A 21,875-nucleotide genomic window follows, 5' to 3' on the forward strand; every position below is an offset into this window, starting at 1 on the left:
AGGGCTGTCTGCATCTTATCGGGGTGGTATTCCTGCAACCAGCAAAAGTAAACACTAGCTAAGCACAGGAAGTTAGAGAAGGTGGACACACGGGATGCTCCAAGTGACAAGCAGGATGACAACGCTGAACTTGAAAGAAAAGCTACGACAGAGGTCGGCCGACTTTCCTGGGAAACGAGCATGGCCTAGGATCCAGGTGACAATCAGAACTGGCCGGCCATTGACCTGCACCCACACACACTGTGTTCCCACGGCAACAGCAGGCGTGTTCAGAGATGAAGTGCAAATATTAAACTAGCTTCTACAACATCATCACAGGCTTACTGTACTTACCTATCCTACCACAGAAACTGCCGAAGGGGTGAGGGAGAAGCATCCCCAACTGATCCCCACAGCCTCTAAACACCCATCCCGTGGAGCCAAGCTACTCAACACAGCGGGCCTCACGCTCCTGCGCACCCACCTCCTCCCTCGGAGCCGGGCGGCTGCTGACCCGCCCCAACCACCAGTCCGAGGCTGGCAGGGTCATGCACGTTGAGGTGACCCACCCGCAGTCCATGGAAAGCAAGTCCTGCCCCCTAGGGTCACTCCAGAAAAGACAGCAGTCTGGACACGTCCCGGGCAGGCTAAGACCACTGCAGACTGCAGATTCCAGCTGGGCCCCAGCTGCCCTGACACCCACTCCCGGTGGCCAAACGCTGACTCATCTGCGGGGAGCGGCTGGTCTAGAACGCAGTTGCGCCACCTGCTCTGCCCTGTTCCCTCCCCTTGGAGAAACACAGGAAGCCCGGAGAGGCCACAGTGAGCGAGGCCACGGGAAGGGGGCCACGGGAAGGGGGCGGCGGGCCACTCCCGGGGCCCCTGACAAGGAGGGTGAGATCCTTCTGACGCCAGGCGTTTCACACCTCGATTTCACCTCCTGGGCTCTTTCTCTGGCGGGAGGAGCCCTGACTGGCCTGGATCACGTGGGGTAGGTCCCGCAGAGTCCAGGGGTGCTCCCAGCAGCCACACTCTAGGTGCCGTCACACGTGGCTCTCAGCACAGCAAAGGCATGTCACGCCCCCAAACGGTACCAGAGAGGTGGTCCGAAATCGGTTTGGTGAATGCTGACTGAACACAAAGTACATACTAGTTTCCTAACTTCATTCCAGAACTGCTACAGTGGCACAAGAAATTCACAAATCACATCACATAATTGTAGTCCCTGGGACAAGCTGCCGACCCAGGGCGCAACACAAACAGGTTCAAAGTCGGCTCTTAGTAGACTGGACTCACTGCACACACACACCCACTGTCTTCATGCGGCTACAATGACTTCGTCTTCACAGTAAAAACATTCGGAATTCCCAGAGACACGGAACACCGGCCAGTCCGTGATGCTGTCCCTCGTCTGCACTGGTCGTGGTGACCGCCGGCCCGCCTGCCAGCCCCGCGCGTTGACTCCAGACAGTAAAGCCTCAGGAGGAACAGCAGTCCGGAGGAAGGGGCAGTGCACGGCCCGGCGGAGCGGCTGCAGGGAGGAGGGGCCACTTCTCACGCGGCTGCCAGCTCCGCCCCAACGGTCCGAAGGGCGCCTTCCGGCCACGCCCCCAGGCCGCCCACTGCGCACTCAGCGTGGACGGACGAGGTGCGCCGGGCGCGCTCCCAGGGCTGCCTCGGACACCGCAGACCACGCCAGGCTCACAGCTCCGGCTGCGCAGTGATGGGAGTGTCTGCTCCCTGCTGGCACGCCCCGCGGCACCCAGCACACCGCACGCCCACGGAGTCACTCGGGCTCCTGGTGGGACCCCCGTGCTCAGTGCTGGGGTCTGTACAGAAAGTCACGAGAACAGAGTCACGTGGCAAGTCCCCATAAGATCCCTCCTCTGTGCAAACAGGGCTCAGGGGGTTCTTGTTGGTATTAGGAAATATCCAGAATTACAACTGGCCATTGTCATTAAATATTGTTCAAATCAAGGTAGTTTTAAGATGAAGATAAAATATTGCAACGCAAATGACGGAGTGTATCAACTTGCTTTCTGGCCCCGGCATCGGCCTCTGCCTTACTTCTTCTTCCTCCTCTCCTGGACACACCGTGGGCAGAACCTGTGGCGAGAGAGGCGCAGCACCGGCCCTTTGCAGAGCTCCACTGGCATCAGGGGGCCCAGGCCCCGGCTCCCGGAGCAGCAGCACCAGATGAAAGACCCACACACACAGTGTGCAGCTCTCCCGCCAGAAAAACCTCCTCGGCAAGTCGCTCTACCTAGCATGTCTGTTTTGAGGTCGATAGATACAAATTAATCAGCAAAACTGCTTCCAGCCGTGAGCATTCCTCCTGATCAGGCTAATGGGTCACCAGTGACCAAAACGGAGATGACACTGCTGTCGAGCTGGAGGCCTGCGTGGGTGCAGCACAGCGTGCATGCCGGAGCAGGCAGCCCAGACTCCCGGCCCGCCCTGCAGGCTGAGCAAATCCCAGAGCCTCAGACACAGAGCACGCTCTGGGTCACTTGTGGACCATGCCGCCACAGGGACACGAGGGACACCCCGGTCCCTCCCCACCACGCCATTCTCCACCTTGGCTCCCCATCAGAAAGCAGCTGAGTCCTGTGTGGCTGAGCTCACTCAGGTCCAGCCTGTGTTAGTGAGCACACCCTGAGGTCACCCTTGCTCCTACCTGCCCCGCCCAACCCTACCCCTGCCCTCTGGCCCCTGCCCCTGCCTGACCTGTACCCCTGTCTCGGCCAAGCCCTGGAGAAGCTGTGCCCAGCACACACTCTGATAACACGGCAGTCAGCTCACATCTCATTGGCAGGAAGGAGCCTGCACACTTGGGAATCCCCAAAAGGACCACAAGGAAATTGGGAGGAGGACAGTGGGGCTGGGTCCCTCTCTGCCTCCTGGCTCTGCTTGTCCTCCCAAAAGTGAAACTATTTTCCAAGGCTGGCTAAACTCTTCCACCAGGAGCCCCCAAACAACTCAAACCCAGCATTCCCAGATTCACTAACCAACACCCTCCCACTGCTTCATGCCCCTTCCGTGGGCTCTGGAGGCAGCCCCACCTCGGGCCACCCAGGTGTGCCAGGGCCCCACCTGCAGCCCTACCACGTTCCCATCACACACGCCAAAGGCCACTGTCAGGGCTGCTGCACCCCTTCTCAGACTCCCAGAGCAGCCCAGGGCCCAGGGAGCCGGCTGGGACGACGACACAGCCGAGACACTGAGCCCCCACCTCACTGCCACCTGCTGAGGCCCCGGGGGAGGCAGACTGTTCTTGGGGCTTCCAACCCCCCCCACACAAGCAAGGAGGGCGATGCCTCCAGGACCCCAGCGTGAGGAAACAAAGCCAGGGGTTGCTGTAAAGGACATCACGGGGACACCTGGACGCCAGGGGGCAGGAGAGGAGCAGCTCGGTCCTGGGCATGGACATCCCCGGCCAGGCGGAGTGCCGCCCGCCTGGGCCCATCCGTTCCACGCTGTGCTCCTCACCCCGGGAAACGTCCCCAGTGGGAAAGAGCCCTCGTTCCTCGCTCCTGTTTAGGGCTACCTCTGCCTCGCCCGGAAGAGTCAGAGAGCCTGCTCTACAGAACAGCAGAAATGCAGGTGTGTGCAGATACGAAAAAGGGTGTCCCAGGTGAGGTGGGCAGAAGATGGCCCTCACCAACTTGGTGGGGTCCCCACAGCCACACCCAGAGCCCCAGCGGCCCCAGCGGGGAAGGTCGAACTAGCCCCAGCCACCCCTCCCATGCTGTTCTCAAGAAGGAGAGCAGCGCCCCCTACTGACCATTTTCCTTTGGGCTTCGTGGTCAGGTCCACACAGGCGAAGTGGAACCACTCGATGGGACACTGCGAGGTGGAGGCGAGAGCACAGTGAGTGCGCCGCGTGCAGACACAGCGACGGCTCCCCCAGCCCCCCCCACACCCGGGGCCCCGCAGCGGGAGGCTGCCGTGCCCGGCCTCCCGTCTCAAGTGCCTGCACTCACATCCGGATTGTCACAGCCAATCATCTCCCCGTAGGACACCTGGTGGCAGAGGCAGTAGGTGGGCTCGTTGGGGTCCACAGGCATGTCGAGCACGTCGGAGGGGTGCACGGACAGGATGGTGTCGGTGAACTCGGACCTGCAGGGACACAACAGCGCTGAGCAGCAGGCAGGTGGGGCACGTGGTCCCCGTGGTTCCAGACAAGGTGGGGGCGCCAACACCTGTGAAAAGAGAAGCACTCACCTGCATCCATGGGGCCCAGGCCCACTCGGGCACATGAAGCCGTCCTGTCTCAGCTCCCCCACCAGGCCCTCGGCCTCCTGGGCAACCCTGCCCGCCCCACTCCCGCCCCGGGGCAGGCACCTGAGAACCCTGCTGGAGTCCCACCCCAGACAGGCTGGTGGTCTGAACAGGTCTGCCCTTGCCAGCTCTCCCTCGGTCCCTCCCGCGAGAAAGGCCGGCGCGTTCCCACCTGCTCCCCACACACCTGCTTTACCCTGAAACCCACGGAGCCCACCAGCTCCCCTCCCCCCACAGAGCCCACCAGCTCCCCTCCCCCTCCCTGGAGATCTGAATCTCAGGAGTCCCCTCCACCCACCCGGCGGCCTGCCCATCAGCAGGGACACTTCCGACCACCCACCGGGAAGCAGGCCCAGCTCTGCAGTGGGGTACCGTCCACCGGTCACAGGGAAGGGCACCTGCTCTGAGTGGGTTTCAGTGTTTTTGAGATGAAGCTTCAGGCTGCAGGCCACACAGACAGTGTGCTCCCTCAGGGTGGGCCCGCCCCCGGCCGAGAGCACCCAGGCTGCGTGCACTGCTCCTCAGGGGACCGGGCCTAGGGGAGGCTGGGCAACAGCAGCTGGCCAGGACAATGCCAACGTCACCACAAGGGGACACAAGGGGTCTGCTTTCCAGAGGGCATCACCCCTCACCTCTTCCTGTCCAGCAAGGTCCTGAGCCTTTGCAGTCACATGCCAGGCTTCCTGGTGTCCCTGGCCGCCACGCAGCCCCCTCACGGGTGGCACCCCCCCAGCAGGCAAGCCACCCTCTGCTGTGTCTCTGGGAAGAGACAGGGTTTACTCTTCCTACCTGAAAGCCACAAAGGTCACAAGGACCAGCCCATCCTGGGCATTAATGCTGCACCAGCAGTGTCCCAGCAGTCCTCAGGCCACACAGACACCTCCGTCTGTCACCGCGGCCCTGTCTCACCCACCTGCTGGCTCACCCCGAGTACCAGAAACGTCCACCCCAAGGCAGGTACACTTCCAGTCCCCTCCGAAGCAGGCTAGAGCCCTGGCAGATCTACGGAACTGTGGCCTCAACAAGAACACACACAGAGTGTGTCTCCAGCCAAAGGCCGACCTGAAATCCCCGGAGCACGAGGAGGACAAGTGGTCGGAATCCGGGCTCCGGGAAACCCCACCAGGCACAGTCCCTCTGAAGGAGGAGAGCTGAAGAAAAGAGGGGCGGAGGAAAACTCACACGCTCAAGAGACTTGAAGGGCTCCCCTGAAAAAGTAGGGAGAGAGACCTCTCCCCTGACCGGAACAGAGTGACAGGTACTGACCCTGCCCCCACACGGTGAGCAACGAGAGACCCAGACAAAACACACAGAACGACTGTTTCCAGACCCTGGACACACGGCGGCGGGCACCGTGATCCAGAGCAGGTGAGCCCGCGAGTGAGGGGGCGGCTCCTCGGGCTGTCTGCCTGCAGGCACGCCCCCCACCGCAGCCCGCACAGGGGAAAGCCACCAGCACGGCACAGTGCTGAGAAGAGAGGAGGAAAGCCCGAGTTCAGGGAGCGTGAGGCTGCCGGACTGCGGGGGCAGGGTGCCGGACAGCAGGGGTGAGAGAGAACACGCTCCAGGAATCCGCAAGGAAACCTTTTCGAGTCCTTAGCTAACAACTGAGCTCTCGGTGCGCAGGCCAAGGATCCCCGAGGCCGGACAGAGGGCACCGGGCTGCCAGGGGCCGAACGACTCCCAGCACCCACACACGGGGTCGACACACCCGCTCCGCCAGCCGGGACGGAGACCCAGGGACACCCAGGGCCTTCAGGATGGGACTCAGAAGGGTCACACCTCAGCCCAAGGGCTCTGCCAACCCCAGAGTCCTGACTGCCCGAACCTGTGGGCTAGCAAACACGGCCTGTGACTGGCTGCCTGTTTCTGTGAATAAAGCTCCTCTGAGACACGATTTGATAGGAAACAACGCAGTTGAGTGGCAACATAAACAATTTGGCCTGTGAGCCTAAAATATTTACTATCTCGCCCTTTCATAAGAAGTTTTTAAGTAAATTTTAAAAACAAACCTACAAAGATGAGGTAATCCATGGACAATTTAACTACTGACCAAAATCTTAAACATTAAAAAAAAGCAACGCCGGGTGGTTCGGTCACTTGGAGTGTTGTCCCATGCACCAAAAGGTTACCGGTTCAATTCCCAGAGGGGGCATGCACAGGAGGCAACTGATCAATGTTTCTCTCTCACATCGATGTTTCTCTCTCCCCCTCTTCTTCTCTCTCTAAAAAAATCAATAAAAACATCTTCAACTGAGTGAAGATTTTAAAAAATAATAACAAAAAAATACATTAAAAATATTCCAGCCCTAGCTGGTGTAGTTCAGTGGATTGAGTGCTGGTCTACAGACCGAAGGTCATTGGTTTGATTCCCCGTCAGGGCACATGTCTGGATTGTGAGCCAGGTTCCCCAGTGGGGGACTCACGAGAGGCAACTACACACTGATGTTTCTCTCCTTCTCTCCTCCCTCCCTTCCCCTCTGTCTAAAAATAAAAAAAATATTTTTTTAAATCTAAAAAAAAAAAAAAAAGAATTGCTACTAACGTCTTATCACTATCAACGCAAGACGGAAGACAGCGGGACAGCATCCCCGGTGCTTACAGAAAGAAGTCCACCGCGACTCCTACAGCCTCCGAAAACCCCCTTCAAAACCGGAGGAGAATAAAGACATTCTCGGGAAATAGACACTGAGAAAACCCACCACCCTCGGCGACACCTGCACTGTGAAAGCGTTAAGGAAGTCCTCCGGGCAGATGGGAACTGACACCGGATGGAAATCTGCGTCGACAGAAAGAAGTGAAGGGCCTGGAAACGGGAACCACGGGGCCTGACTACAGAGCTCTCTCTCACATTTTACAATCATTTAGGATGGTCCATGGTTTAGACCCAAAATCATCACGGAGAAGTTCAAGTTTTCCCGGCAGCACCGGGCGCGGGAGCAGGGAGGCGGAGCTCGGGCGCAGGTTCTCAGTGAAGCAGCCGACGGTCCAGACACCGCGAGGGCGCAGCAGAGGCTGCCAGACGGGACAAAAGCAAGGCTCGACCGTCTGCCGCCTGCAGGAGACCCCCTCTAAGTACAAAAGCATAAACACGCCGTCAGTGCAACAACGAGGAAGGAACCGCACACCATGCAAAGACACTCATGGGCACAGCGGAGGGACTACGCTGGTATCAGACAGAGTAGACTCCAAGGCAAAGAACGTAACAAGGAATAAATAAATAAATTTTACAACGTTAAAGAAGACAGTTATCTTTTTCAAAAAACTAAATGCGTACGCAGAACCAAGTAAGACCTTTAAAATACCCGAAGCAACCCCTGACAGAACAGAAGAGAGAAACCAGCACACCCACAGTTGGAGATTCCCACCACCCTCCCTCAACGCTCTACAGAGTGGAACGGGACGCGAGGAAGAGCACAGAGACTTGAACGCCACCAGCCCAGCCACCTGAGGTCTGCAGGGCCCTCCACCCCACAGCAGCCAAACACACTTGCTGTCCAAACGCGTCGGGGCCTCTGGCGGGACAGACCATGAACCACATCCCAAGTCTGATCGACTGCAGAGCATTTTGGTCACAGAACCTTCTCTGATCACAACAACGTTTAAACAGAAATGGAAAGTTACACGAAAAACCCAAAATTTGTACTTGGAAACTGAGAAACCTTATATATAAGCTATGGGTCAAAGAAAAACCAGCAAGGAAATTTTAAAATATTCGGAATGGAATAAAAAAGAACATATCGAAGTTTATAGGCTGTAGCTAAAACCAAAATTAGAAGAAAACTTACAGCTTTAAGTACTTGTTAGAAAAGGAAGGTATGAAAATCAACGATCTAAGCTACTTCTACTTAAAACGCTACAGGAAAAAAAGCGAAGTAAATCCAAGTAAAGTAGTAGGAAGGAAATAATAAAAATAAGAGCAGAAATAAATGCAACAGAAAACAGAGGGAAAAAACCAATGAAACCAAAAGCTAGTTCTCTGAAACAATCAAGACAAAATGAGAGAAGAGATACATCACTGCGTCAGAGCTGAGCAGGCCCTGCAAAACCAGAAGAATCGAGTAACATTATAAACAACCCGATGTCAACAAATCAGACAACTTGCATGAAATAGCAAATCTCGGAAGGACACATTATGAAAGTGACTCAAGAGGAAACAGAAAGCCCGAACATTTCCTTAACTTTAAAGAAACTGAATACAGCATCAAACCATATACTTAAAATGAGAACATCTCACTGTATGTCAATTAGTCCTCAGCCAAGTCACCTTGAAGGTTAAGGTCCAGGAGTGCACTGGTGGGGACAGAACAGGAAGAGCGTGGGGCACACACTGTGTTCAGTGGGGTTCGTGCTGGTCTGGGCAGCGGGCGGAGGTCACGGCCCTGACAGGAGGACAGAGGCCCCGGCTACAGGCACGTGCCTCTCACAGCAGCTCATTCAATGACACACGTGTGGCGTCGTGTTCTGCATCCCTGCACGGCTTTACAACACAAAGGCTGGCACGTGGGTGTTTTTAAAAGATAAAAGTTTAAATACTAGGTTTAATAACCAAGACCTTTGCCTTTTTTGGTCAAGACCCAACCGTTCCGACCTCACCCCGTAACTGTCCAAATCACCCCCACAGAAGCCAGCTGGGGCCTCCCCCTCTCGTCTGAAGTCTAAACAGCACCTCTGAGGTGCCAACGCTACCGTCCAGGGCGGCGGGTGGGAGGCAGCCTTAAATGAGCCCTCAAGGTCCAGTCACGTGATGTGCTCCTTTAATACATGTAGCCACACGATAATGCATACAAAACTACATCTACATATTAAACGATCAGCCGATTCACAGGCAGAGACTACAGGGTGGCCGAGCCCCACCTGTGAGCCGCATGGCTCAGGGGAAGGGGCTGCAGTGCCCGCGCTCCTGCACCTGCGCCCCTGCACCTGTGCCCGACGGGTCGGGCCGTCCCTGAGCACCAGCGCCCACCCGCTGCCTGCAGAGCTGCTTCAAGGCTCGAGGATGGACGGACCCACCCACCCACAAAAAGCCCGCAGAACTACTGCCATGCGGGGCGTGTGAGCACTTCCTTGCTGCCACAGGAGTTGACATCTAGCAAATACCAACGGTGCAGTTTGGGGAGGAAGAGAAAAGAAACGGCCTCTCACCCCCCTTTATGCTTCTTTTTCTTTGGAGTGTCTTCCTCTGAGGCCCTCCTGCCTCGGCCCCGGGAGCCTCTCTTCTCTTTCTGGCTCCGACCTTCTGGAAGACAAGGGAGACCCCATCCTCACCGCAGCGCTCAGTAAGACAGCACAAGATTCACCCAACTACGACATTTCCCCGCGGGCTCCTGGCACGTTTATCATGGTCAGGGCAACGCACAGAGAGAAAACAGACAGACTTGCTTTTTAAGCCTCGTCCTCCAGAGCCCTCAAAGTCGCTGCCCTCCAGCTTGTCCTTCAGGTCCGCTTCGAAGCGCGCCAGGTCCGCGTCGAGCCTCCGAATATGTTTGTCCACCTGCACAGAAGGACCTCACTCATCACGGGCAACGGGAGAGGAGCGGCAGCCCGGCACCAGCCAACCGCGCCGCACCGAGCCTTCCCCGCACAGAGCTCACTACGGCACGGTCACCGTGTCCAAGTGTGCGAAAGGCTGTCTCGGACACCCCGCCGCACAAACCCCGCTCGGGAAAGACCATGGTCAGCAGGACCAAGACACAGAGCTAGGACGGGCAATGGACTAGGAAGAGGGCATCTGAGACCAAGTCTGCACCTAAAAACCTGAGGAACACACAGATTCTTAAACAGAGTAAGAAAAGGAGAACAAGCCCTGGCTCGTGTGGCTCAGTTGGCCGGAGCATCGTCCCATAGATCAAAGGGTCGCGGGCTCAATTCCTGGTCAGGGCACGTGGCTAGGATGCAGGTTTGCTCCCCGGCTGGGGTGTGCATGAGAAGCAGTTAGTTGATGTTTCTCCCCCTCTCTCCCCGCTTCCCCGTTCTCTGAGCATCTCAGTGGGTGAGGATTCAAAAAAAGTAAAAAAAAAAAAAAAAAAAGATGGTTTCCCCAGCCAAATAAATAAGCAAAAGGGCCATGAAAACCAGACGCGGCCATGGCCCCATCTGTGCTCGTCGGGAAGCACCGCTGCCAGAGCCCAAGCTGCCCACAAGGCCTCCTCACCATCTCGTAGGTCTGCATGGCCAGCTGCACCTTGTCATCGCTGTACTCCTTGCACTTGCTGTAGGCGCTCTGGATCTTCTGCAGGTGCTGCACCCGCTGCTCCGCGGACAGGGTCTTCACCGTGGAGATGTACTCTGCGGCCAGGAGGTCGATCTCCGCTTTCTTATCTGACAGAGGGAGGGTGGAGAGCTCGCCCTTGCACGGGGTGCCCGGACCCGCTCAGCAGAGCAGCAACAGATGAAGCCTGACAACACCACGTGTCAGCAAAGAGAGTGACACGCACCCCAGAGCACCGCGGGCGGGGACACGTGGGCGCAGCCCTCCGCAGCGGGGCTGGGCGGGTGCTCCGGCCAGGGTGGGGTGCCCGGGACCGTCCTGCGTATGGCCGCTGTCCCAGGAGCACGCGTGGTGCCCGCTCGGACTCACAAAAGCCCTCACGTGATCAGGGAAGTGTGTGCTCACCTTACCCAACACCCGACACTCTACTCTTGGGTGCCCGCCCTAAAGATTCAGATGCCAGGATGCACGCGGGAAAACGTCCTAGCTGCAAGAAACAAGAAGCAACCCCAATGTCCGGTCCTCCCTCGAACAGACAAGTGAGCTGTGGTCCAGCAACGAAAAAGAACCAGCTGCCACCACACGGAACAGATCGATTCATCCACAAAAGGGACGCACAGAGGAGGACACCTGCGTGTTCACTGACATCAAGGTGGGGCAGGCACAGCTCTCAGCCTGGCTCAGAGGTGAGGAAATGACATTGCAGGTGGGACTCAGGTGGAGGCCCCAGCGAGGGTGCCAGAAGCTCCGCCTCCCCAGGAGAGTCTCACCAGGTCACGAGTACAACTGTTTGTGCTTATTTCTGAATGTAAATCTGCATTTCATAACAAAAGGAGTCTCTGTATTCACTAGTCAGGCTGCTGTGCCCTAGTGAAAAACCACAACTGCTCCAATAAAGAAAACAAAATGAAAACATGAAAATCGCCCTCACCCAAGCTCACCATCACAAAAGACGAAGCCTCAGGGAAGAAGACAGCCCAAACCTCCCAAACAGGACGAGTAAAGAGATCACACGTGTAAAAAGTAAGGGATCCAAACGGCCTCAGATTTCTCCACAGCAACGTGGAACCAGGAGCCAGGCTGCAAGGCCTGTCATGTGCTGGGGGGATGACGGTTACCCCGAAAGGCTACACCCAAACCAGGAGTCGACTATGAGGCCAGAACAAACACATTTCCAGACACACAATGTTAGAAGGAATTTATCATCCCAAGTACCCTTTTCCAGGTGGCTACCAGGGGAAAAGCTCCTCTGAAACAAACGGGTTAAATCACGAGAGAGGATGTTTATGACCCAGGAAACGGGGTCCCAACCGAAAAGAAGGGAGCTCCCAGGAAAACCAAGCGCCTGCCTATGCAGCAGGCCTGGAAGGCACCGGGCAGATGGACCTGCAAGACAGAGGGATCCGCAGAGGTCCTAGCACAGAGCAGGCAGAACCAGAGCAGAGCCTGGTGCAGCAGACACACCGAAAACGCAGAATGTGGAAAAGAAAGCCAGCGATCAAAGCTACTGGGAACTCCAACAGAAGCTGTTGTTCGAAAAAAGGTCATGTAAGCACAACATGCCGTGTGGCTCAGGTGCAAACTACCTACAGAGTGGTCCCGAGGGCGATGCCGTCACAGGTGCAGCACATGGCTGGTTCCAGGCCATAGTACCCAGGACGTGGGGCGGGGGGTACCTGGGCTGCATGGGGTGCAACTGGAGAAGTAAAGCCCCACAGAAACTGAACAGATAAAGTCTAAAGCTGAAAGGGAATAAAGTAAGAAATAGCAGCAAAATGTCATTCTTAGAAATAGGGAGTTAAATACTAAGAGAGCAGAAAGAACTATCTAACTTTTTAAACAATGCATACATAGTTTGAAATTAGCGTCTTTTAAAAGAAAGAAAAGGTAACGCATATTTCTGACTTTCAGAGAGGCTGATGCGTGTAGACTTGGAGAGGCATAAGAATCCAACGTCAGCACACTCTAAGACGCCATCCGAAGCCACAGCCTAGGGCAGGGCCACAGCCCCCCTGCACCGGGTCCTCTGGTCACCCAGTGCCACACCAGGGTCCTGGTGCCGCCTCTCCTCAGCTGTACTGAAGGCCTGAGCCCACCTTCTGTCCTCTGGTCCAGCTCTCGCATCAGCTGGAAATTCCTCTGAAGTTCACAAGGAAGGTTCTCGATACCTGAAACACAGGGACGTGGATTTCTCAGTAGGAGCCCACAAGTCTGCCGACTAGGCTTGAAACCTACAGTCTACAGGTAACATGCCTCCTTCTCTTCTCTTTCTGTTAGGGGTTGGAGAGAAACAAGTGCATGCTCAACGTAAGCACCAGGCTGACACACTCCCGAAGCCGCTGGCTCTGGAGAAGTTAGAGGGGAACTTAGAAACAAGCTGCGAGTGTGGGCAGGGAGACAGCTGCCCTCCCCCCACCCCCTCCTGTGCAGGTCACCCCACCACAGCCAGCAGAGCCAAACCCTGGGTCCCCTCTGGTCTTCCCCCACTTCACTCTGAAATCCAGCGCCTGGGCAGTGCAGACCGGCGTTGCAGAGAGACCTTTACACCAGGTTGCAAGTGCTCTCCGTGCCGCCCCGAAGTGCGGGCACTGGCCACACAGGGCCACTGAGCATGCCAGGTGGAGTCATACCGCGGGGGCACCAAACTTCTAGTTCCACTCAGGTTTAGCTCATTCAAAGTTAACCAGACAGCCTTGGCCTGCACAGGTGGAGGACACACCTCATACTGCCCACCTATCTGCACTGCCATCCTCTTAGTCCCAGCCAACCTCCCCGTGCACCTGCACAGCCTCAACAATCCCCGACTGGGCTCCTGCGTCCAGTCGTCACCCCCCCACTCTCCCCAAGTGCCAGCGATCTTTTCAAGAGCTCAATCTAATCTTGCAAAGCTGCTGCTTAAAGCCCCAGTGCTCCCCAGCTCCTCAGAGAGCCAGGAACACACACAGCAAAGCCTCCGAGTTCAGCGGGGCAGGGCCACCGCCGGCTCTGCAGACCTGACGGGCTCTTCATGGCCTTCGCACCTCTGTGAGCTCTAAAAAACCCATCTGCCCATGTGAGAGGGAGTCCCAGGAAAACAAGGATGGCGTCTGCTTTCCTGGGACACAGGAGGAGCTTGAGGAGCAGGCAGGGACCTCCATTCCCGAGCCTTCACACGCACATTCCTCAGGCCTGCCCACGGGAGCGGGGGGGCCGGACAAAGAAGGGCAAGCCCCGTGCTCTCCAACAGACACCTGGGTGCAGGCCCCTGCGTGACAGTGTGGGAAGGGTCCCCTCCGTGTGCTCTCCCACCAGACTGCTGCTCGGGATGTGCCAGGAGAAAACAAACGGCCAGCACTGGGTGACCCCCTTGGGGGGAGCTGATGCCCACTGTCTCCTCCAGAGCAGGACTCACTCCCTGCTCAGCAGCCTCAGGTGGGGGCCCAGGCCGGAGTGACCAAGAACAGCCCGGTGCAGCACAGTGCTCCGTGCCCAGCCAGGGCCAGACCCAAAACGTGCGTGACTCTGACAAGGCCCTCAGGTCCGCGAAGGGCAGGGTAACCATCTGCTCAGGAATGGTCACAGGGGTCCATCCTGAGCTACAGGTAGGCAGAAGGACGACTCCTGGAGAAGCCTCACAGACATGGCCCCTGGGCACCTGAATCAGCCCCGGAAACACCCTCGCGGAAAAGCAAGCGCCCCGAGAGACCCTCGCCCCCAGCATCACCTGCCTACCTTCCAGAATCACAGGCTGAGGCTCGGCGACGCCAGAAACCCCAAGGCCAGGGCTCCCAGGTCTGCCCCAGAGTCCAAGGGGTTGGACCTCCGACCACTAAGGCTTGAGTGGTGGGAGGCAGGCCAAAAGCCAGGAAGGGCGAGGCCTGAGAACCAACTCCAGGGGGGCGGGGCAGCGCCGGAGGCGGGGCCTAACAGGGCTAGGCCTATTGGGGAGGAGCCTATCGGGGAGAAGGTCGGGCCTGGAAGAGGGCCTAACCAAGGAGGGTGGGGCCTAATGGGGCGAGGCCTGCCGGGGAGGCGGGGTCTGATCGGCGAGGGGCGGGGTCTATCAGGGAGAGCCCGGCCCAGCCGCACTCTAGCTCCGCCCCGCTGTGACGCACTTAGAATTGGCGCGGCGGTGCCGGCGGACCCAGCGCCGCTAACCCCGCGCGCGCCCCACCCTCGTACCCGCCCCGCCTCGCGCGCGCCCCCGCTGCCCTGTGGCCGCCCGGTTGGCCCCGCGGAACCCGGGGTCCGCGCACGGGTCCTAGTGTGCAGGCGGTAAATTGCGGGGAGGGCCCCGCGCGGGCGGCGGCCCGAAGAACACAAGGGGCACTTACTGTCCAGGTAGTGCTCCAAGTACATGGCGGTCGCCATCTTCGTTCGCGGCCGCGCTCTGGATCTGCGCGGGCGGGCGTAGCGGCTAGAGATGGGGGGCGGAGCCGGTGCGTTCACTATTAATGAGCCGCGCGCGCGGATTGGCCAGCAGGGGGGCCGCTGACGGCCGGGTCCGCCCCCTGGCTTCCGGTCCGCGGGGTGTGCAGTGGCGCGGGAGCGGGTTCCGGGCCGCGCGCCTTTCCCTGTAGGGGCATGGAAGCGTGGGTGTGGGGGACCCTGATCCTAATTCCCTGGACACCTCTGCCTGAGTGGCGCTGGCATTTGGCCCGGGGCCCCCACCGCTGTCTCCTGGTGCCTGCGAGTGGTGACGAACGTGGTCCCGCGGTTGAAAGGGTCCCCGGAGTGCACCGAGTGCGCGCAGAAAAACCGGGTGATGGGTGATGGGGTCACCACGTGTCCGTGGGAATCGGGAAGATGTTGGACCCAGCGCTGATCTCCCCCGGGGCGTCTTGGGGGAGGGACTCGGCGCGATCTTCTCCCGCCGGGCATGCCCAAGGGACAGCTGGCCCCTGGAGGGGAGCAGCCTAGGCCGGTAACCGCGCCCCTCGTCGTCCCCTGGGATTCAGATGGCGAGCCCCTGACCAAAGAGTAGCAGATTTCTTATTGAAAGTGCATGTTTAAAGGTGTACTTCCCTTCCTGAGCTCTTTCCTAAACTCCCAAGTTTTAAAAAATTGAAAGGTTTTTGTCAATTTTATGTTTATTATACAAATTCAAACTATTCAGGAACTCATAAAGGAGTTTCCCCACCTCTGGAAAGGACAGGGATGTGATTATCTCGTTCTCCTTTGAATCCAAATTGCAATTTTCCTGCATTCTTTCTGGCCCCATTTAATGCTTAATGAGAAGACGCCCAGACGCATGCATACATAACTAAGTACTACCCATCTTTTTCATTGTTTTAAGTGGCTAAATTTTTAAAATATTTTATTTATTTTTAGAGAAAGGGGAAGGGAGGAAGAGGGAGAAACATCGACTTGTGGCCATCTCTCGCGCACCCCCTACTGGGGACCTGGCTGGCAACCCAGGCCTGTGCCCTGACTGGGAATCAAATTGGCGACCTTTTGGGTCACAGGCTGGCCCTCAATCCACTGAGCCACACCAGTGGATTTTTTTTAAATAGACTATTTTTCAGAGTAGATTTGGGTTCACAGAAAAATTGCTAAGAAAATAGTTTCTGCATACCCCCTTCACACACAAACACAGTTTTCCCTGTTATAAACAGTATTGATCTGGTACACTTACTACAATTGATGAAACCATACTGATACGATATGTTTACTTAAGATTTTATTTTTAGAAGGAGGGGAAGGGAGGGAGAAAGAGAGGGAGAGAAACATCCATGTGTGGGAGAGAGAAACAGGGCTTGGTTGCCTCTTGCACGCCCCCAGCTGGAGACCTGGCCCATAACGCAGGCGGGTGCCCTGACTGGGGCCAAACTGAAACCTTTTCATCTGCAGGCTGACACTCCACCTGAGCCCCACCAGCAAGGGCGATACATTATTATTACCTGAAGTCTGTAGTTTATATTAGGGTTCACTCTGTTGTAGGATTACGTTAAGTAGCCACCATCACAGTATCATGCAGAGTCTAGTAATACCCTGTGCTCCACGCACTCCCTCCCCCCGCAACCTCGCAACCACCGATCTTTCTTGTGTCTCTATAGTTTTGCCTTTCCAGAATGTCCTATAGTTGGAATTATACAGTATGTAACCCTTTCATATTAGCTTCTTTCACTTAGTGATACGCATTTGTGTTTCCTCTGTGCCCTTTCCTGCTTCACATCTTCTTTTTCTTTTTTTAATTGATTTTAGAAGAGAGGAAGAGAGAGAAACATTGGTTAGCTGTTCCACTTATTGATGCATTCATTGGTTGCTTCTTGTATGTGCCCTGACCAGGGATCAAACCCACAACCTTGGCGTATCGGGATGACACTCTTAACCAGTCGAGATACCTGACCAGAGCAGCTTCTGTCTTATTGGCCAAATATGTCATTTTCTGTAGGTATCACAGTTTGTCCACTCACTTCTTGAAGGACATCTAGGTTGCTTTCAAGTTTTGTCAGTTACGAATAAAGCTGCTGTGTCCATTCACGTACAGGTTTTGTTTGGACACGGTTTTCTGTGATGCTAGAAAATACTATGCTGTTACACTTAGTTTTATAAGAAACTGCAAACCGCCTTCCATAGTGGCTGCACCGTGTTGCAGTCCCATCGGCAGTGAAGGAGAGTTTCTTCTGCTCCACACCCTTGCCGGCATTTGTGAGTGTTCCGGGCTGTCATTCTAGTAGGGGGGTGGAGGTGTCTTTTATGTCCAGTTCCCCAACAACGTGATGTTACCCACCTCTTCGCATGCTTACTTGCCAGGAATATTTCTTTGGTGAGGTGTCTATTCAGATCTTGGCCCACTTTTCAGTTGGGCCATTTGTTTTCTCCTTGGTGAGTCACACTACCCACTCTTCCAATACACACACTTTTCACTTAATATGCTTCATGAACTACAGGCACATTTTGCTCAATTGTACATCACCCTGTTTACTAGATATGCTTCATGGTGTTGGTGTGCCCCATTTTAACGAGCTCCTTCCAGATGCACAGTATTACTATAAATAATGCTCTGGTGAATGTCGATTGGTTCATACAGCTGAAGGTATCTGTTTTTCCCAGTTACCTGTTTTTCCCAGGTGACACATAATGAACCACCTGGGAACTTAGTGTTTTAAAAGCACCATTTTATTATAGCCCACAATGTTATGAGTCAAGCATTCCAGCGGAGCTCAGTGGGGTGATTCTGCTCTTCTCTGTGATACCATAGAGATTACTGGGGTGGCTGGAAGGCTGCATCCAACTGGCACCATGGGTCAGCACCTACAAGTGGCCTCTCTAGGCCAGGGATCCCAGGTGGCAGCTCCAGGCTTTTGAACAGTTCTGGGAGGCCCCAGTAGAAGCTATAAGACTCTTTGTGACCTTACCTTGGTTGTCTGAAGATATCACCTCATGACATGCTATTGGTTAAGCAAGTCTTTGGGGCCAAGCCAGATTTGAAGAGAGGAGAAATTAGATGCAACTTCTCAGTGGGAGGGGTACCAAGATTGTGACCATCTTTAATCTACCACATAGTCTTGTTAGTTCTTTGGGATAAATGCGGAGAAATGGTATTGCTGCCCTGGCCAAGTAGGTCAATTGGTTTGAGCATCATCCCAATACACCAAGGTTGAGGGTTCGATCCCTGATCAGGGCACATACAAGAATCAAGCAATTAATACATCAATAAGTGGAATAACACATTGATGTTTCCCTCTATCTCTAAAATCAATAAATAAAAAAATGGTATTGCTGGTTCAAAGAGTATTGTATGTTCTATGTACTGGTACTTTTAAATGACCTGACACTCCCGTGAGAATGTTCCTACACTTGTTAACCCTTGATTGCATCGGGCTTTTTTTTTTTTAATCCATGCTAATGTGACAGAAAAGAAATAACCAAAAAACCACCTCAGTGTTTTCATTTGTATTTCTTTGGTTTTAAGTGAAGCTAAACATAAGCTTACATATTCATTGATTATTTGTTTGTCTAGCATTTCCTTTTTTAAAAAGATTATTTATTTATTTTTAGAGAGAGGGGAAGGGAGTGAGAAAGAGAGAGAGAAACATAGATATGAGAGAATCATCGATTGGTTGCCACTCACACACCCCCAATCGGAGACCTGGCCTGCAACCCAGGCCTGTGCCCCTACTGTGGACCCAACTGGCAACCTCGATTTGCAGGACGAGCAGCCCACTGAGCCACACCACTCGGAGCTGTTCTGTCATTTTCTGTATGTCCTTTCCCCACTATCCATGGGGAAACTGGTCTTCATGCTGTTCATCTAAAAATGTAATTTCTTAATATTATAGAGAATAAATCACATATCATGCCTGTCATATATCATATATCGAAAATAACTTCTCTCAGGTAGCAGTTTTTCACTCACACAAGTGACGAATTCTCATACAGAGACCCTGCTTTAGAAGGTGCCAACACGAGAGGGGACTCCACTACTATCTTTTTTCATTGCTATACACTCTAGAGCAGGTGCTATGGACATTTGGGGCCCCATACTCTGCCGTGGGGGGCTGTCTGGTGCCTTGTAGGCTGTTTACAGCGTCCCTGGCCTCCACTCAGTAGATGCTGTGAGGAACCCCACCAAAGTTGTGACAATCAGAATGCCCCCCAGTTGAGAACCAGAGCTGTAGGGGAAGGCTAAGCTACTCTCCCCAAGGGGCCCAGCCAAATCCAGTGGCTCAGAACAGAATTGTATTTCTCATGTAATAGTCCAGGGGAGACAGCCATGCCCATGGGTCACAGGAACCCAGATTCCTTACCGCATGGTGTCTGCTCCCAAAGGGCCTCACTGATGGTCCCGGCTGGGTTGCAAGGAAGGCAGGGTGAGAGGAGGGGCAGTGTTCAGTCTGCTGCGTGAAGGAGCACGTGCCACTTCTCACATTTCATTGCTGGTAACATAGTCTCCTGGCGACTTCCAACTGCAAGGAGGCTGGGAAATGGGATTTTGGCAGGGTGGTGATGGGCCCAGCACACTTCTGAAAGCAGGTGAGTGCCATGGACTGGCTATCACCCCAGAATGCACAGGCTGAACTCCTAACCCCCAGTGTATCTGGAGAGGAAGTTAAAAGGAACAGACACCAAAGGTCTCTGTCCCCACACACCTGCACAATGGGGAGGCCCAGTGAGGATACAGTCGTCTGCACCCCAGAGGGAGAACTCTGACCAACACCAACCTTCCAGCCTCCAGAACTGTGTGTGGCGTTTGTCATGTCAGCCCAGCTGAGACTGGGGGTGGCTGCCACGGCCCACAGCTCCTGTGAGACGGAAGGTGCAGCACACTGAGACAGAGCACAGCACAAGGAGGCCTTTTTTTCATGGAAAACCTCAAACACAGAAGTAGAGAGAACCTATTGAACGCCAGGCGCCCACTGGCCAGTTTCAGCAGTTACCAACTTAGGACCAATTTTGTTTCACCTGTCCCCAAGCACACTCAGACCCAGCATCCTGCCCTGTCCTCCAGGGTGGGCACCCTCACGCCTGCCTGCCTGCCCATCAGAAGGTGGTGTGGACAGACCCCAGCACCCACAGATGTGGTATTCACACTGCTCCGGGCAGACTGCGCCACACCAGGCCTGAGACGTGTCAGGGCCACAGGGTCAGGACTGCAGGCCTGGGGATGCTGCAGTCACAGTGACCAGGAAGGAAAAGCCAAGAAAGCCACCAAGGTGCTCTCATCATCTGACAGCATTCAACATCACTGAGCAGCAGAAGCAGCTCTTGGCTGCCTCATCCAGATATTGTGTCATGAGATAATTAAATACCAGTTAGGCTGGTATTCTGATATGTGTAGTTAAAGGCATCCTAACTAATAAAAAAAAAAAGAAGAAGAAGAAAGCCCTGGCTGGTATGGCACCAGCCTGCGAACGTAAGGATCACCAGTTTGATTCCTGGTCGGGCACATGCCTGGGTTGTGGGCCAGGTCCGTGGTTGGGTGCAAGAAGCAACCAACCAATTGATGCTTCTGTCACATATCACTGTTTCTCTCCCTCTGTCTAGAAATACATAAATAAAATAAAAAACAGGAATGACATGTTGGAAGAGGTGGAAACAAAGTTGCTTGTTGCAGTTTAATAACAAACTTGCAATTTCCCCAATCAAAAGGGCACCCAGTCCCCACCCAGGCATGCAAGGCCCCATCAGCCAGGTCCCCTCCATTTTCATGAGTGACCAGAAAGGTTGTGCATTACAGATGTTCCCGTTTGCCCCATGAGCTGGTCCTACAGATGTGGTACAAGGCTGTCATGGGACTTGTCCAACACTGGGAGGGTTCTCTTCTGTCCCCTACTCTAACCCCTTCATCCTTTTGACAGCAAGGTGGACATTTTAGAATAAGACGTCAGTCAGATGACGGGATATTGCTTACCTACATAAGGCAGTATTAGGCAAGTCTTTGTGTCATGAGCTTTCATTAGGTTGTGTTACAGTAACAAGGTACCCACAAGTCTCTGCCAAGACTTGAGTCACAACAGTTTATTTTTTGCTGGTGCTACTATGGCTGTACGTCTTCATTCTAGCTCACTAGGCAGACATGAACGTTTGTGAATCCAGGTGCAAAAGCAGCCCTCATTGTATACTTGCTGCTCCCAGGTTGGGGTCAAGAGGGGCACCGGCCAACCACACAACTAACTGCTGCTGAAGCTTCTGGCTGAACTAGTGCTGAGGTTACTTTACATCAGGGTTTGGAAGTCACATGTCCAGGCTCAGCATCAAGCGGGGAAGCAAATAATTTGAAACAATATAATCTATCGCTCTTCCAAAACTCAAGACCAAATCGGGGAGGGGTCAATCAGGAAAACATAAAGCTGCTGTAGGTATCTTGGATAACACTGCCATCAGGGGCTTGCACAACCGCCGAGAGAAACAGAAGGAAAGGTCGAAAGTGTGCCAAGAGCCTCCACGCAAGCACAGGGCGGCGGGTGGTCTCGGGCTGGAGGGAAGCCTCTGCCGCTCTCAACCCCAGACGCTCTCTCGCTCTGCAGCGGTGAAGCAGGTGGTTCCAAAAGCTCACTGGAGAACAGTCCGGAACCTCAGGTCTACATTATTGCTCGTCCACCTCCCCGAAACAGTGGCCTCCGAAGTTTGCACTAGCGCCTGTCACAAGCAACCTAACCCAAAGGGACACGTAGCTCCTGGCTTGCTCGGGTCTGAATGTGTGTGGCCCCACACTGGGACAGTATGGGGACCGGCCTTCGAGGGGTGGGGTTTGGACAGGTCAGAGGACAGGACCCTCCCGTGAGAACAGTGCCCTTGTTGGGAGAGAAAGGCAGCCCCATAGGTGCACAGTGTCACCTGGAAGACGCCCCCGCAGCTTGATGTCCCTGAGACATAACAGCGAACATTATCAAGTGCTCCCTAGATGCCAGGGATCGTCTCACACTACCCGTGTCGCCTCTCCACGACAGTGACCGTTCCCCCGCTCCTGGTCGGTGCC

General features: G+C 54.9%; 1 protein-coding gene across 2 annotated transcripts; it reads right to left on the reverse strand.

The window, feature by feature from the left end:
• Positions 1 to 713: 713 nt before the first annotated feature.
• ING5 (inhibitor of growth family member 5) lies at positions 714 to 14,931 on the reverse strand. Of its 2 annotated transcripts, none has more exons than XM_028509507.2 (8): positions 14,785 to 14,931; positions 12,568 to 12,639; positions 10,415 to 10,581; positions 9,643 to 9,754; positions 9,406 to 9,499; positions 3,963 to 4,098; positions 3,764 to 3,825; positions 714 to 2,085 (listed from the first exon to the last, which is right to left on the reverse strand). In XM_028509507.2, the coding sequence occupies exons 1-8, from the start codon at positions 14,819 to 14,821 to the stop codon at positions 2,043 to 2,045; spliced, it is 723 nt and encodes a 240-aa protein (XP_028365308.1). In that variant the 5' UTR covers positions 14,822 to 14,931; the 3' UTR covers positions 714 to 2,042. The 2 variants fall into 2 exon arrangements, with proteins under 2 accessions (XP_028365308.1, XP_035878513.1); XM_036022620.1 differs by lacking the exon at positions 14,785 to 14,931 and adding an exon at positions 14,183 to 14,335.
• Positions 14,932 to 21,875: the final 6,944 nt, after the last annotated feature.

The sequence above is a fragment of the Phyllostomus discolor genome, chromosome 4 (genome assembly GCF_004126475.2).
Source record: "Phyllostomus discolor isolate MPI-MPIP mPhyDis1 chromosome 4, mPhyDis1.pri.v3, whole genome shotgun sequence".
NCBI lineage: Eukaryota > Metazoa > Chordata > Mammalia > Chiroptera > Phyllostomidae > Phyllostomus > Phyllostomus discolor.

What these genes read in the sequence shown, in the direction of transcription:
- ING5 (XM_028509507.2), bottom strand. Translation starts at nt 14,821, where the DNA reads ATGGCGACCGCCATGTACTTGGAGCACTACCTGGACA. An exon ending in CTTGGAGCACTACCTGGACA is followed by an intron (nt 12,640 to 14,784) that starts GTAAGTGCCCCT and finishes CCTGTGTTTCAG; the next exon opens with GTATCGAGAACCTTCCTTGT. An exon ending in TGGAGGACGAGGCTTAAAAA is followed by an intron (nt 9,500 to 9,642) that starts GCAAGTCTGTCT and finishes CTTGTCTTCCAG; the next exon opens with AAGGTCGGAGCCAGAAAGAG.